The 14,671-nt window shown below is 41.2% G+C and overlaps 1 protein-coding gene across 6 annotated transcripts in view; it reads left to right on the top strand.

The window, feature by feature from the left end:
* LOC116311161 (aminopeptidase O (putative)) overlaps window positions 1-14,671 on the top strand; it is a 90,006-nt gene that overhangs the window by 43,855 nt on the left and 31,480 nt on the right. For 4 of the 6 annotated variants that reach the window (XM_039621319.1, XM_039621315.1, XM_039621316.1 and 1 more), the window contains 3 exons: window positions 797-857; window positions 5,069-5,131; window positions 6,241-6,327. In XM_039621319.1, coding sequence (XP_039477253.1) covers window positions 797-857; window positions 5,069-5,131; window positions 6,241-6,327 — 211 coding nt within the window. Of the gene's footprint in view, window positions 1-796; window positions 858-5,068; window positions 5,132-5,444; window positions 5,534-6,240; window positions 6,328-14,671 lie in introns of those variants that run through there. The other 2 variants (XR_005615225.1, XM_039621318.1) reach the window with 2 other exon arrangements.

The following is a 14,671-nucleotide window of genomic DNA, read 5'->3' as shown; positions in this document are numbered from 1 at the left end:
ACCTTAAATGGTCACTACAGGAGGTTAAACCCAATTATAATAGATTTACAAAATAGACCTATTTACATACTGTGTCTGTTATATTTCTCAGCGTGTCCTTTTAGGGACAAGTTTGGAAAATGTGGGGGAGCCTGAATTGCATGTGTTTAATAAAGAAAAAAAATGTCCAAAAATAAAAAAATAAAAATGTTTCAGTGAAGGTATTACTGCATACTTATACTGCACTGAAACCTTCAGAGTAGCCAAGAGTGGAATTTTTCTCTCTAAGCACAGGCGGGTAGGATTGATAGTGGGGTGAAGGGCATGCTATTTAGTTACTCTTCGACTCTGTGTGCACTTGGTGTGTATACTTGATGTATACTTTACAGTTTGCATAAATACACCAGGCTGAATGTGGGATGTTTGTTTGCATACACATTTGTCTTTGCAAGTCAGCCCGGTCACTGTGTGTGTTCTCTGTATGGTGTTTGACTATTTCCACATGCAAACCATCCAATTTGGCCTCCTTTCAACTACTCAGACATGCATATACATAGACTTTTTTTTTTTTTTTTTTTTTTTTTTGCATGTCCATATGTATAACTCCAATTCATTGTCTGCGCATGCCTCTTTTCTTGCCCATGTATAGGAAGGTGGGTGTGCCCCTGTTTTGTTTAAGGTGTTGGCCTAAAACTCAAGTCTGCCATAACCCTAACAGTATTTTCCCAGAACGATGTTTTTACAGTGCGTCTTGGGCAATAACAGTCATTGCTGTAATAATAGGAATAATACTAACACTTGTGCCATTGTGTTTCAGAAAAGGCCTCACCCTTAGTGCTATTTATGCTGACTGGCTCGATCAGCCGGGAATTCCAAAGGTACGAGAAGTCCTTCAGTACTTTTTTTTTTTTTTGGCTGAGTTTAAAATAATTAAATACCAGTTTATGAAATAAACAAGGTAAGTCCTCACTTTTAAGCCTGACAGGTCTTTAAGTAGATAAAAACTGTGTTGGAATTTGTTCTTCATTGTAATGTTTAAGATAAATCAGTATTACATAGGCTTCATTGTACACAATAATGCAGTAATTAAGTCTTACTAATTGTTGTTGTAATTGTGCTTACAGGGTAGCAATACCCAATGCATTGTTTTTCTTGTAGTCCACTGAAGGTTTCATTGTTTTAATGTTTTACAACCATTCTTACTACTCAGTAGTAAGTGTATGTTTACTTACTATGGCAACAACCTGGCTGGCATTACCGTGAACCGTAGAAAGACTGGTTCAATCCTGGTCACCCACAGGTTTGTGAAGTCCCATTTTGAAGTCCTGACTTTCACATTCTGGCAGCTGCCATCTTGGTTTTCTTTTAACCCCCAGAAGTGTTTAGACAAGATGATGGAGTTCTGAATTATGAGCAGCAGTCAGCAACCTCCAGGAACCACTTTCCTCCATTGTCTCACGTCTAATGGAAGCTTCTCGTGTCGCATCCGCCATATTGGTTGTGCCGCATCCAGTATGGCATGACGCCACGTGAGAAGAACAGCTTTAAAATGGCTATGCAGCAGGGAATGTTATCAGGATGTAGATGTCTTTATTTAACTACTATAGTTTAAATTGTGTGCAATAATTCAGAAACCATTTTTTAAAAATGGCTCCCATTTATAAAAGGCTATGTATATTAGGATTGTGACTGCTTTGCATAACAGGTAGGTGCCAACTTTTCTCGGCTTCAACTAACACAAGTTATTGAACTGAGCGCCTTGTGCACTTATTAACAGCCTGACCTGGGAGTCTGTACTCCACCAAGCTAGCTAGTTATAACCCCCAAAATAGTCATAATGCTAACCTTAGCTTTAAAACAGGATTTCACAAACCAGTTCTTAACGTCATGGTGGTCACATCCATCTTTAACTTATATTTAGCCATTGCAAGACTGCTACTGTATCTTGGTGAGGTGAGCAGTCCTGCTATATCTGCCCTCTCAAAGGGTCACAAATACTAGGATTGCTCAGACAATCAATCCACTCCAACAGCTTCTTCAATTCTGCCATCTCCATGGTTACTGATCTTAATTACCACTGTGTGTGTGTGTGCAGTTTTTAGTGTCTGTTCCTGTGTCTGGGAGCCTTCACCTTCTGGATGCGATGATGTAACTTGAGTCTTCCAGGGGCCTCTCAGGGTGGAAAGGACAGTACGGAGGGAGTGCTCCGCTGTTTTTTCACACCCAATTGGGTGAAAGCTGATTGTTTTTGCAGAGGCTTTTTTTGTGTTTGATGTGCCAGTCAGAGCGCTAGCTAATAAGATCAGCCCGATCGATTGAAACCTTTCACAAATGCAAGTGCTTGTGCATTATGTACGCTGGAAACAAACACATTTTTAAAATCTCACATGCTGCCTTTCTTTCTCCTCTCTGCCTCCAATCCTTTGCTCTTGAATGTGCTTGAACTGAAGAAAGGCAGGAAATGATTTGGCCTAATAATAAACAATGACATCCACCAATCCTGTGCTGAACGATGGAGAATGAGAAGGCCAGTGTCGGTTTGTTTTAGACCTCAAGAGTTCCCATTGGGATTATGATGTAGCATGGAATATTTTGTTGATTCACTGATTCACCAGAGCTTTTAGCTCCTTCATCTACTTAAACTATATGATAATGTTTATTTTTTGTATTAATTACCAGTTGTCATATACTGATTTAAGTGCTGCTGATTTACCTAGTACATAATTGATGCTTTTTGTTCTTCCTGGCAGGTATTTGATTTAGATTTCCTAAACCTAAAAATCTTTAAAAGAGCAAAATGAAACTCTGGGATCTGACAAAAAAAATAGTGCCTCTGTCTTTGTAAAAATTTGCTGTCATACTTCTGCAATACAGCAACACGTATGTGTTTTGTAGCAATAAAACTTAATTAAGACAATATCCTGAAGGTGTTCACCAAATAAGTTCGATTTTTAGTCTAATTTTTAAAATATATATAAAAATATAAAAAGGTATTTTTTCCCTTCCTGGTTTAATTTTAATTTGTTAATGTTAATTTGTTTAATTTGTCTGAATTTTAATATTAGACAAAAATAACCCAAGTACATATGAAATGCAGTGTTTAAATGATTTCATTTATTAAGGGAAAAAAGCTATCCAAACTTACGTGAAAAAGTAATCGCCCCCTAAACCTAATAACTAGTTGTGCCATCCTTGGCAAAAACTGCAATTAGGTGTTTGTGATAACTGGCGATGAGTCTTTCACATCACCGTGGAGGAATTTCGGCCCAGTCTGTTTTTGCAGAATTGTTGCAGCTCAGCCACATCGGAGGGTTTTTTGAGTATGAACAATCTGTTATAGGCCCAGCTAATGATGCTTAATCGGATTTAGGTTCAGACTTTGACTACATACATATATATATGTTCATTTATTTTTAACCATTCAGAGATGTGTTTTGAATCATTGTCTAGCTCCATAATGAACTGATGGCTGGACATTCTCTTTCAGGACTTTTTAGTAGAGAGCAGAATGAATGGATCTTGTAATCCTTTCCAGACTGATATATGTCAATGGCTTTATTTTTTTCATCCTTGAATTGTGGCATGATGTGTTGCAGCTTGTAGCTAAGTGATTTTTTTTGTATTCAACAGGTCTCACAGTAATCAGGTCTAGGTGTGGGTCGTGAAATTAAACTCAGCTTTCCAAAAGTAGTTAATCCATCCTACAAACATCTTAAACATCTATGTGTGACAAATATGGGAAAAACTAAGAAATGAGGAATGAGGCAAATATTTTGTCACACAACTGAGCTTCATATTAATCCTCTAATCATATCCGGATGTGTCCGGATCCGGAGCTTTACAGTTGGAAATACTGGATGTATTCACGTTATTTATCAAATGAAAAGACTGCTGTGTAGAACCTGAAGTATATCCAAGCAAAGACATTTCACCAAAGCATGAAAGGATCTGAGAAACAAAGACAGAGACGTCACCATTTACGAGTATGAATTGAATGAGAGGCACTTAAGAGTGAAAGAGATGCAACTTGTGAACTTCTACACGCAGTCAAATATCGATTCACTAAAGAGACTAGAGAGACACCACAGAGACGCAGGCGCAGGACGAGAGAGTTGGAGAGAGACAAAGGTCTTGCTATTCAGGGAATGGCAGTGGAGATCTAGGCAGCAAGAGTTATGTGTGGTATCCTGTTACACAATGGCAATTTAGTACTTCAACACTCACTACATTCTATACTACCCACTCTCAAAACCTCCCTCTCTCTGTACCTCTCTGTGTCTCTCTATCCTTGCCTTGTACACACACCTTCATGCTATTTCTGCTTGAGCACTTTTGTATAATACTTGTAGAGAAGTACGCAGGCATCCAGTTATAGTGTTGAACTTTGTGTGTGTGTGTGTGTGGCTATGGTAACGCTAATACCTGAAACAGCGCGCGGCTCCGTGTGTGTGCGTGGGAACGTCTGTGGAGTGCATATCGTGGATTGAGGCTGAGGATGAGGTGAATATCGTGTGTCGCTGCTGCCTGTGTGTGTGAGTGAGCAGTGTGACATTGTAAACACCTTGCTTCCACGCACTCCTGTCTGTCTCCTTCTTTTTCCCCACTCCACGTACACACCCGCAAGCACACGTGTACACATAGCATCATCGCTCTGGTGCGTGATTCACGTCACTTGAGCAGCGGCTTTGCTGAGGGCTTAAATAAGGTGAGAGAGTAAGGGCTGTGGGTGCGTAGGTGTTCGCTTGCATGAATGACTGCACATATATGTGTGTGTGTAATGCTGGAGGACTAAGGTGACTATCAGTCCTGTGGTTGCTTGTAAGTCAGGTGATCCCCCACCCCCTTCGTACACCACCACCTCCTCCTCTTTACTCCTTTCTCTCATCCTCCGGAGTCAAGTTGCGAGTTTCCGTCAGAGGAACAAGTGATAGCGCTCCCACCTCTTCCCTCTCCTCCCACCTCTCTTCTCTCTCCCTCCCCTTCCTGCTTTGCTCTCTCTCTCTCTCCTTCTCTGCCTCTGCAAAGCATTCCACTCTGTCCTGATCACTTGCCCCCAGCTCACTGCTTTCCCTTCTTCTCTCTCGTTCAGTGGCTGTATGAAAGGAGCGCCGTGTGGTCGCAGGCAAGGCTGGTGGAAGAAGTCAAAGCAGAGGTAGGCACTCTCTCTCTTTCTTTCCTCCTCTTCTTTCTTTCCCTGTCCCTTCCTCTCATCTTCAGGGAGTGGCAAGGAAGCGCTCAGATTTTCAAATATTGCACCTTAGATTGCTTGATATGATTGTCACCTGATTCCCATCAGCCTCGTTTCCTTCAGCGTGTTACTCTGCCACTGTTTCTCTTTACTTGCTTTGTTTTTCTACCATCTGTGTTGTGTCCTCCGCTTCACAGGGATTGATACCATCTCTTATCTCTACCTCTCTTGCACTCCCTTTACCTCTCTTTTTCTCATCTGCTCACTTTCGTTTCAGTCTCTCCCTCTGTCTGTCTCTGAGTGAAGTGCGGCACACAGCGCTCTACATCTGTTGCGTGTCATTCTGTGCTGCCTATCAGATTTCCCGTAAAGCTCTCATCTAGTTCTTAATTGCTTTGTCTATATTTTCCAGTTCTCCCAGTTGTCTCTCTGTAAAAAGTAATTATTTGTATTTTAACTACCTTAAAACAGGAACTGCGTTTAAGTGACTGCACTGTAGACATGATTTATTTACTTTACATACTTTTTGGGAACTTGACTTTTCCAGTAGTCGTGTGTACGCTTTCTGTGTTTCTGTGAATTCATGTGGAACAAAAGGAACCAATGTTGGTAGATATGACTTTGGCCTTGATTGTGATTGGCTGTTGCACTCCAGGCTCTGTTACAACAACATACTTTCACTAGAACTCTTTTCTCTCAGCCACTTGTTTGGGTTGGAGCACGAGTGAGCCCTGAATAACTGAAATCAGTGAGAAGGATTGAGCTGTAGACTGTTATACATTATTGTGCCTGTCATGTTAATGGCTCACCTTACTTTTTTTATGGAGATTTGATTTGGTTTACATTTACTTCTTGCTATTTACGCTTTTCTCTACTGTACACCCCGTCTTTCTCTGTCTGTGTCATCATTACATCCTCTGATAATTTCTTCTGCGGTTATCCCCTTTTTTCCTGATTCTCCTTCACGCTCTCTTCCCTCTCACTCAAACCCTGCTACTTTGTTGTCTCCACTTGTCTACCTTTACACGCTCTTCTTTTTCCCGCCTTCACCCCCCTAATTCTCCCTCCTGCAGGTTGTAAAATGGATTCTCCTCAGTCAGAGTCATCACGGGAAGGGCAGAAAGCGGAAGAGAATGGAGCCCAAGGTGAACTACAAAGAGGTAGGAGGCACTCTGCTGTATTAAAAACTCCATCTACCTTCACTCTGCTCTACGTCTAACTCTTGGACATGTCCCCTAGCTTGTTTGAAAGCCTCTTTCATTCTAACCACCTTGATTTTTTTTTCCACTTAAAGTAGCTGATCGTTACAGTATTTTTTGTTTGTCTGAAAACACAATTATCCCTAATTCTGTTTATGTGTTACGTCTGCGAGGACAGTCTGCCCTGTACTTGTTTAAGTCTGTGTTTATGTTGTGTCCTCTGTCTACATATTTAACCTTTTAAGAGCTTGTATACATCACATAGCGTGTGTGTGGCCTTGGTAAGTGTGTGTGCGTGTGTGTGGGTAGGTGTCTGTGTTTCTCTCAGGGAGGTGGACATCATTGTGCTTTTTTGACATTGAGGAGATATTTTCTGACGTGGAACTTTCCTTTGCAAACAGTTTTCTTCTTGTTTACCAGCAAATAAAATAGTAAAAATTCCATTAAAAACAATCCAAAAATGATGCTTTAGCCCGTGTGAGTGTGTGTAGTGTTAATTAGGAATCTCTGGAGACGGCTAATCCCCTCCACCCACTAATTGACACATGCACTTGCACACGCCTGCATCATTAATGAACACACACTGATCTATAAGCCACAGAGGGCCAGAAGTCATTAGCGAGAGTGGAGCAGCTTTTATATATCACTCGCAATATGTTCAGATGTTGTACACTGTAGGAAACATTTGCAAAGCTACTCATCTTTTTCTACAATGTATTTTATGTCATGAATAAATTAGGTGCCCCCGGAGTCTTTGAATAAAATTTTGAAGGAGGAAATAAAACACTGCTCTTTACATCCACTTTATTTCTAGGGTTTCACATTTTCTCTCTTTGTACTGCTGCTTTCAGTGAAAGCAGGGGTATACATATTTAAGGTGTGCCTAAAAGTTTATTTTAAATAGGATCTCATGTTGGAGCATGACCTTTTTTCTGGATTCGATTAGCTTCAGCTCCTTTCAATTCCTGTGTTGTAATTTGGAGCACACGTGAATGAAATGTCAGAGCAGCCCCTACCCCCACCCCTTCCTCCCTTCAGCCCACCTGATACCTATCGTCTGGCTTATTTACAACATACGCACACACATATATATACACAAATACATTTAGTTCTATGGGGCAGCAAAAGGGGCTGTTCCTGTGGGGTGGGGGCAGAGAGTGCTGAAATCAGTCTCATGAAAGAATAGCCAATTACTGTCCACTTGGCCGTACACAATAGTGAGAAAGAGGAGGGAGGGACGGATGGAGCGAGGGAGCAGGGGGGATATAGGGGCAGGGGTGTGGGAGGTCAGCGTTTGAAGTTACACCATAAAAGCCATCCTGAAAGGAAACACGGAGTGACCCCTCCCCCCCAACCATCCACTCCTCTCCCCTCTCTCCCCTGCGGCCCAGCCCTCTCCTCCTCTCCTCCCCTGCATCTCCCTCCCTTCCCTTTGTTTTAGCGAACAGAGTGCCCCATGGACCGACCAGGTGTATTTTATATTACTCCTTCATGTACTTCAAACGCCAAACAGCCCAATTTCTCCTCACCCCCTCTCCTCTTGATCTACTACTCCTTCTTTCCTTTTCCCTCCATCTATCAGCCTATTGTAAGGCTATAAATCACCTTGCAGATCTGATCAGCAAAGGTAAAGAGAAAAACCAAAGGTAGGAGCATAAAACGCCAGAGACGGGAAGGCAAGAGAGGATTGACTTAAATAGCTGAGGTGAATCAGTGATGAGGCTATGATTGGATCATTAGATGGAAAATTGTAAACACTTGATATCACTGTTTTGAATTCTGTATCTCCTGTGGTTTCTTTTGGATCAATTCAGCTGAAACTTAAACTTAAAATAGATCTAAGCCACAAAATGATGAGCTTCAGTGGAAAATGACAAAGGGAGGGGAAATGGGAGATGTTACTTGAGACAAGAGGGGGGATAGGTGATGGCATGACTGTACAGAAAGAGGACAGCCACAGGAATAAAAGGTTAAAAGAAAAAGTAGAGCACAAGGGGAAAACAAATTGGTAAAACAGGATTTTTGGACCTCAAGCTGGAGCTAGACTAGCGGTGGATTAGAGGTTGATGATTGTGGAATCCAGTATGGTAATGAATCCGCTGCAGACATTTGAGGAAATGAGGACCAGAGTGGATATTTGAAAAGATGAAGCACACATGTGTGGATACATATTACAGAACTGGTCAGTTGTTGTAGAGGTGGTTAGGAAGAAAGAGAAGAAAAAGTGAGGGGGTGGGGGGGCAAGAGAAAAGGTGGGATATTTAGTGGGAATTAGGCTGAGCCAGTGTTTAGCACTAATGACATCAGGGATGATTAGGGAATATACACACATTTACGCACCGACACAAACCTATAGATTCATAAAGTGGCATGAGCCAGACACCCCCTGCAGAGCAGCCCGAGATCTGGTCAATTTAATAGAGCCAAAGTTTATAACCAACTTCCCCTTCGTCTTTGTTTCTGTGTAACGTTATTGATTTACAAGCATCTCGGTGTGCACGCCAAACGTTTTCCTTGTCCACACGTGTAAGTTGTGCGCGCGCGTCTGATATGTGTGCATGTGTCCAGCGTGCGTGGAGAGGTCTGAAGAGGGATATTAGTCACGCCCGTGTGGTAATGGGCCTCATTTTGCTCTCATTTTCATCTGTGGTCTCCATAATGAGGGGGTCCATCTGCCCCTGCTGATCAAGACAGGAAACCCTGTAGGGGAATTTTGTGAATAACTGGAGATCTTGGCCAACTATTTTGGCAAAAACCTGCTTGTCTGTTCTGATGGTGCAGTTAGTAAGTTGTAATTCATCTGGTAATTTATCATCAACTAGCTTCCATATTAAATAGCTGGGAAATGGTCAGTGGGCATCGTAACAGACCAAAGCTTCTCCTAAAACCTCAGTGCAGCCTTGTTAGTTGTATGGAACTTCATGGAAAAAGTGGCTTGTGGAAATTACTTTTACAATAATGTTATTGTTGTTTCAATAACATTTCCTATAATGGGGTTAAATTAAATTAAATCTGGGTGTTTGATATTGCTAATGTTGATCAAGTAAACAACCTCCACACTTTAGGCTTTTTAAGGTACTTTTGTACTTGAATACAATGTATTAGTTCAGTTTGTCCCGCTGTATTTAGCGCAGATGTGATAAGGTTCTGTATATAGAGCATGTTTACATAGCTCGTTCTCCGGATAAACATATCTGGGAAATTGTGTAATCCTAAATTCTTTTCATTCCAGCTGAAATTGTTCTAGACCACACTATTTTTAATTCCAAACTGCACACCTTTGTGAATGTAACGAGTCTTCTGTCAATGAGATCAATGAGATTTTATTGTCCCAAACATTGTGATTTTAGTTATAATTAACCGAGGACTTCTAATGATTTCATTTAAATTGTACGAGTCCACATTTTCACCATGCTTGTTTTTTTTTTTGTTTTTTTTAACCCCACACAAAAATGATTTTTAGCCTTGTAGTATTTATTGCACGGTTTGCCATATGATTATACACACAGTCTCTGCAGGCTTAGAGTGATAATCTATGTAAGAACAGGGACATCTTTCTCTGGGCCACAGATGCAGCAGAATACGCTGACAATGAATCAGCTTCCATCTCAGTGTCACTCCGTCACCTCATTTGCACCTACACGCCAGTGTGCATCTTCCTGGTTAATGACACGAGTTACTGTGGAAACACGCATCATCAAGTTTGTGTTTGTTGCCATGGAAATGTCAACAACAACAGGTTTAGAAGAACATCCTGTCTTGCAACAGCACTTCAGTGTTTAAAGTCTACCCTCTTGAAACAGAAGGAGGGCAGTTGACTTAGAAGTTGTGACACGGGCTGGCATTATCACAATATTTAGCAGCTGCAGCTTATAATTATATATTTTCTGAGACATTAATGATAAATTTAATTTTATACTGCATGCCTTCTAGGTTAAAATTTTAAAGATACGCATGTCCAGTGTGGAAATTAAATTCTACTTCCATTTGCTCCAGAGCAGTTACTAAATGGACCTTGCAGTGCTGGTATGCCGCAAGGACATATATGTCGGCTTCTATTTTAGGAGACAATTTAAACCTGTGAATAAATGAACTGAGTTTGAGTGGGGACTGAAATCTCTTGTGTTGTAATGAGGTGCGATGTTGATTGATGTTGGTTCGACAGGGGAAGTAGTAGTGGTTATAACAGGGGCCCCTGTTGGAGAGTAAACAATAGGAAGGCCATGATCAAAAGCCTCTTCAGTTGGGTGGGGTTTGCAGGTGGTGCACATTACCCTTTCATAGTGGGCTTCTGTAAGTAGCAGATGGGAAACGCGAGAGAGAGCAATGTGGAAATAGTTTCAATCAGTGTTATTTGGTACTTCTTCATGACTTTGATTATTGTAAACATAGCTGAGGAGTGGGAGATGTTCCCACATAAAAGACAGACAGAATTTAATCCTTAGCCCGTGTTTTGCAAACAAAGACTTAAATGTTTTGCGTGTGCTTGTGTAAGAATTGCAGGAAAGTCTTAAGAAGGAAGTCCGAGACGCATGTATGCCCGAAAGACAGCTTCCTCTTCTTGCCGTTGTTTAGAGTTTGACCAGTAGCCATGAAATAAAGCATATCCGTTTAGTAATGGTGTTTTTTATGGCATCTGTGTTGCTGTTTTCTTCAATAAGACGTCACTGCTTCAAATTGCACTCGGCCATAATTGGCGATCTGAACTCCGCCCCTGTGTACTGTTGACAAGGACACATCTGGTTTTCCCTCGTCTTGTTTTCCAGTCTCCAGTGTGCTTCACTCCTGGTTTATTCGGCCTTCTCCCTTACTCTTTATATCATTCTTTTTTTCCCCCCTTTCTAACTCTGTCTCACTCTTTCTGTGTGTGTCTTTCTCTCTGTGATTTATTGGCAATGAATCAGGGATGAGGGAGTATGCCGGAGGAGAGATGGGAACATTCAGGGAAATGGCTGTTTCCGGCCAGACTTCACATCAGGATGGGAAAGTGTATGTGCATGTTTGTGTGTGCATGTGCGTGTGTTTGTGTGCATGTGCGTGTGTGTGTGCATGTGTGTGTTTCTTCGTCATCACCAACTGGGGATCAGCGAAGGGCTGCTTTCTGGCTCTGTCCGCTTTCGTGTAACAGCCCATTACACGAAAGCAGGCAGCCCAGTGTTTTTAAATAAAATCCTGATGAAGCTTTTAACACACACTGAAGCACATGTGAGTTTTTGGAAAACATTCCATCCTACCTTTTCGATAATACATTGAATAAAAAATGACCAACGGCTGTGGTTGTGATTTTATGATGATTAGTTCTACGTTTTTAAATTTTAGACTTTTCTTATTGAATAATCATGTTATAGTCAATGTTGGTGTGATGGGAGGTTGAAGGCTGAGGTGTTGTTCAAATTATAGATTGTTATAGTTTGCGAGTGGCTGCTGGCTGATGCCAGGTCATAAAGAGGGTGGCAGACCTAAAAACCTCATTGTGATCACTTTGATTGCTAGCTGCAGTCGCATGTGGTTGGATGGTGACTTGTCTACAAACACGTTCTCTAGGCCTGCATGAATGGAGCTTTAGCAACGCATCTCATCACAGTAACTGGCAGTACCAACTCGCAACTGTTTGAACAATACAAAATTTTCCCTTTAAACTGCTGGTCTCCAGGCCTGTGTGACTGAGGTCAAAGCTTAGATTTTTTTGTAAATATGATGTACAGATTGTCTGGACTCTTTGGTGTTAGATAAAGAGTTCAGGGAGGCGGGAGGCAGAGTTTAAATAAGGATGCGATGTGCAGTCTTCTAAGGCAGTTAATCTGAATTTGAAGTTTCATGCACAAAGTGTTTAATATGAAAAAACAAAATTCTCGTATTTCACTTCAGTAGGAGCACCGCAGCCAGTGGATTCGGTCATAATCATTTGTTTATGTTAAGTTTTATTTTCTTGAACTTTGACATGTGATTTCCTGTTACTGAACCGTAGCAAACCATCTCCACAGTGCAGAGCTTTGTGGGTGTAGTGAGATAGGTGCCTGCAAACCAGAGGGGATTATCTTTGCTTATTAGCTGTGTTTTATCATCTGCATTCATTTATTCTCTTATGCTGTTAGTAATACATCTTTTGCGTTACACTATTTGAACTTGTGTTGATAGAAATGGAGATGCCCACGAAACAGTTTTTTTCCCAACTAGCCATGTGAGTCTTTGGCACTACATATTTACATATTTCACAAAATGCACAAACACTGTATACCTGTATATCTAATCTATGTGTGACTGAACAATGATAAGTAGCCAAAAATTAAATAAGCATTAGATAGAATGGGCAGATATGTGGACTTCATTCTCCCCACTCTGAGCTTTTAGTTTTCAGTGTCCAGAAACTGTAGAGAAGTATGAGTACACAGAGTCATTTACTGTCTGCTTAACATATACAAATAACACATTAACCAACTGAAAGACACAATAGCACATATAATGTAGCTACAGACAAGAGATTACTAGTATGCTCGATCCTTTAAGGCTCCATGCGTGATCCTGGACAAAGAGTGAATCAGAGAAAAAAAGGGAGTGAGGGTGAGTCCAGGACATGTTGAGACAATGGAGCACGAGCAAAACAACAGATCAATAAAAGTATCTTTACAGCTTTGTCATTTTCTGCAGTATCTGTCGTGCAAAGTGCTGACCAGGAAGGACAGATTGTGTGGGAATCGAGGGATCAGCGGCAAACAACTGCTCTTTGATTCACTGTTCTCTCACAATGGCTTTGCATCAATAAGCTTTTGATCCACCGTGACCTTCCGTGGAAACTTCTCAGTCTAGTTTGTGCTTAATTCAATGAATAAATAGTTAGGGATGAAGTAGTTTCATGACAGACCTGATGTCATAATCCATAAATCCAGTAAATGCTTCCTATAATGAGTTTAACTCACGGTGCAGCATAATTGGATATTACTGTATGAAATGACACGCAAAGTCTGTAAAAGTTACACCCAGTTTTCCACTTTCTCGTGACAGTCATGCTGAAAACAGTTTTTCCTAGTGACAGATAGCAAAAAGCTAGACAAAAATAAAGTGAGAGGAGATAATTAAAATTTATCAAGGTTGCAAGTGTTAGTGATGGGAAGACTTATGTTTAGAGTCGGGCGAAGTGGAGATGGCTCCATTTGTGTTGCGTTAATGAGGGAGAGACAGAAAGAAAGTGAGAGGGATAGAGTGCCAGTGCGTATTTGTCTCATTTATCATTCAGCTGCGTTTCTGTTTTCGGGGTCATTCGAAGCTCACTGGCGCCCTCGTCTCATCCGGAGTTCCCCACCATCTGTGTTTGTGCATTCGTGTATGTGATGCATATATATATGTGTGTGTGTGTGTGTGAAGTTGGTTTCCAGTAAAGGAGTAGGGCATATAGAGATCAGCAGTCAGGGCTGACGATGTTGACAAGCTGTTTCATGCCGGGTGTTGCTGCTCAGAGATACCACTGCAAATGGCTGTTTATGTGCACCTGTCCATACACACACACATTAGTAATACTGTCTTTGTGTGCATCCTCTAGCCTTGTACAACTTTCAGCTAAAAGCTTAATCCCAGTCCATTTAAAACCAGATCTTAACCTTCAAAAAACCTTTTAAATACATGTCAGAAAGTGAGGATGAGCCAAAATGTTCAAACTTTCCAAATGTGTCCTCACCTCAAGGTCTCAAATTCAATTTGGTCTGCATAAATATTGACGTACGCACACACGCGGACACACAAATATAGAAATATACGAGGAGGCAAAGAGTTTTCTGTAGAAGAGTGGGGTTGGCGTAAAGGGTAGTTGTATAGAACAAGAGTAGCTCCAATAGGCTTTTCACTGAAGTGGTCAAAAGCAAAAAAAAGTACACACGCACACATATAAACACACGCACACATACACATGCATTCTGAATCCCAGAAGCATTTGAGTGTCATTAAAGTGCAGCTGTGTTTGTCTTTCCAGCACACATGGAAAACACATCAGGGACAGACGAAGCGAGAGAGATCAGCCTTCTGAATATGTCTGCCACAATACGTACAAACAGAGCACCACACTTTGTCACTGGCACAGACGCACATTGTTCATTTTGGAGTCCGTTCAAACACAAATGTAGACATTTGAGTATAATGCAGTGCTATAAAACGCAGTGTAGCGCAGAGGTCGCGATGTTAAAGCTGGCGACACTTCAGCCAGACATTTAGTGTAGAGTCATGTTTAATATTGGGCTGGGCTGTAAAATGGAATAACTCAAATATTTGACACTAAGTGTCTGATGTGCGGGTGCTGTCTGAGAGAAACCCTGGC

This window comes from Oreochromis aureus, linkage group 12 (assembly GCF_013358895.1).
Source record: "Oreochromis aureus strain Israel breed Guangdong linkage group 12, ZZ_aureus, whole genome shotgun sequence".
NCBI classification, from domain to species: domain Eukaryota; kingdom Metazoa; phylum Chordata; class Actinopteri; order Cichliformes; family Cichlidae; genus Oreochromis; species Oreochromis aureus.
This window is presented reverse-complemented; position numbering and strand designations above follow the sequence as displayed.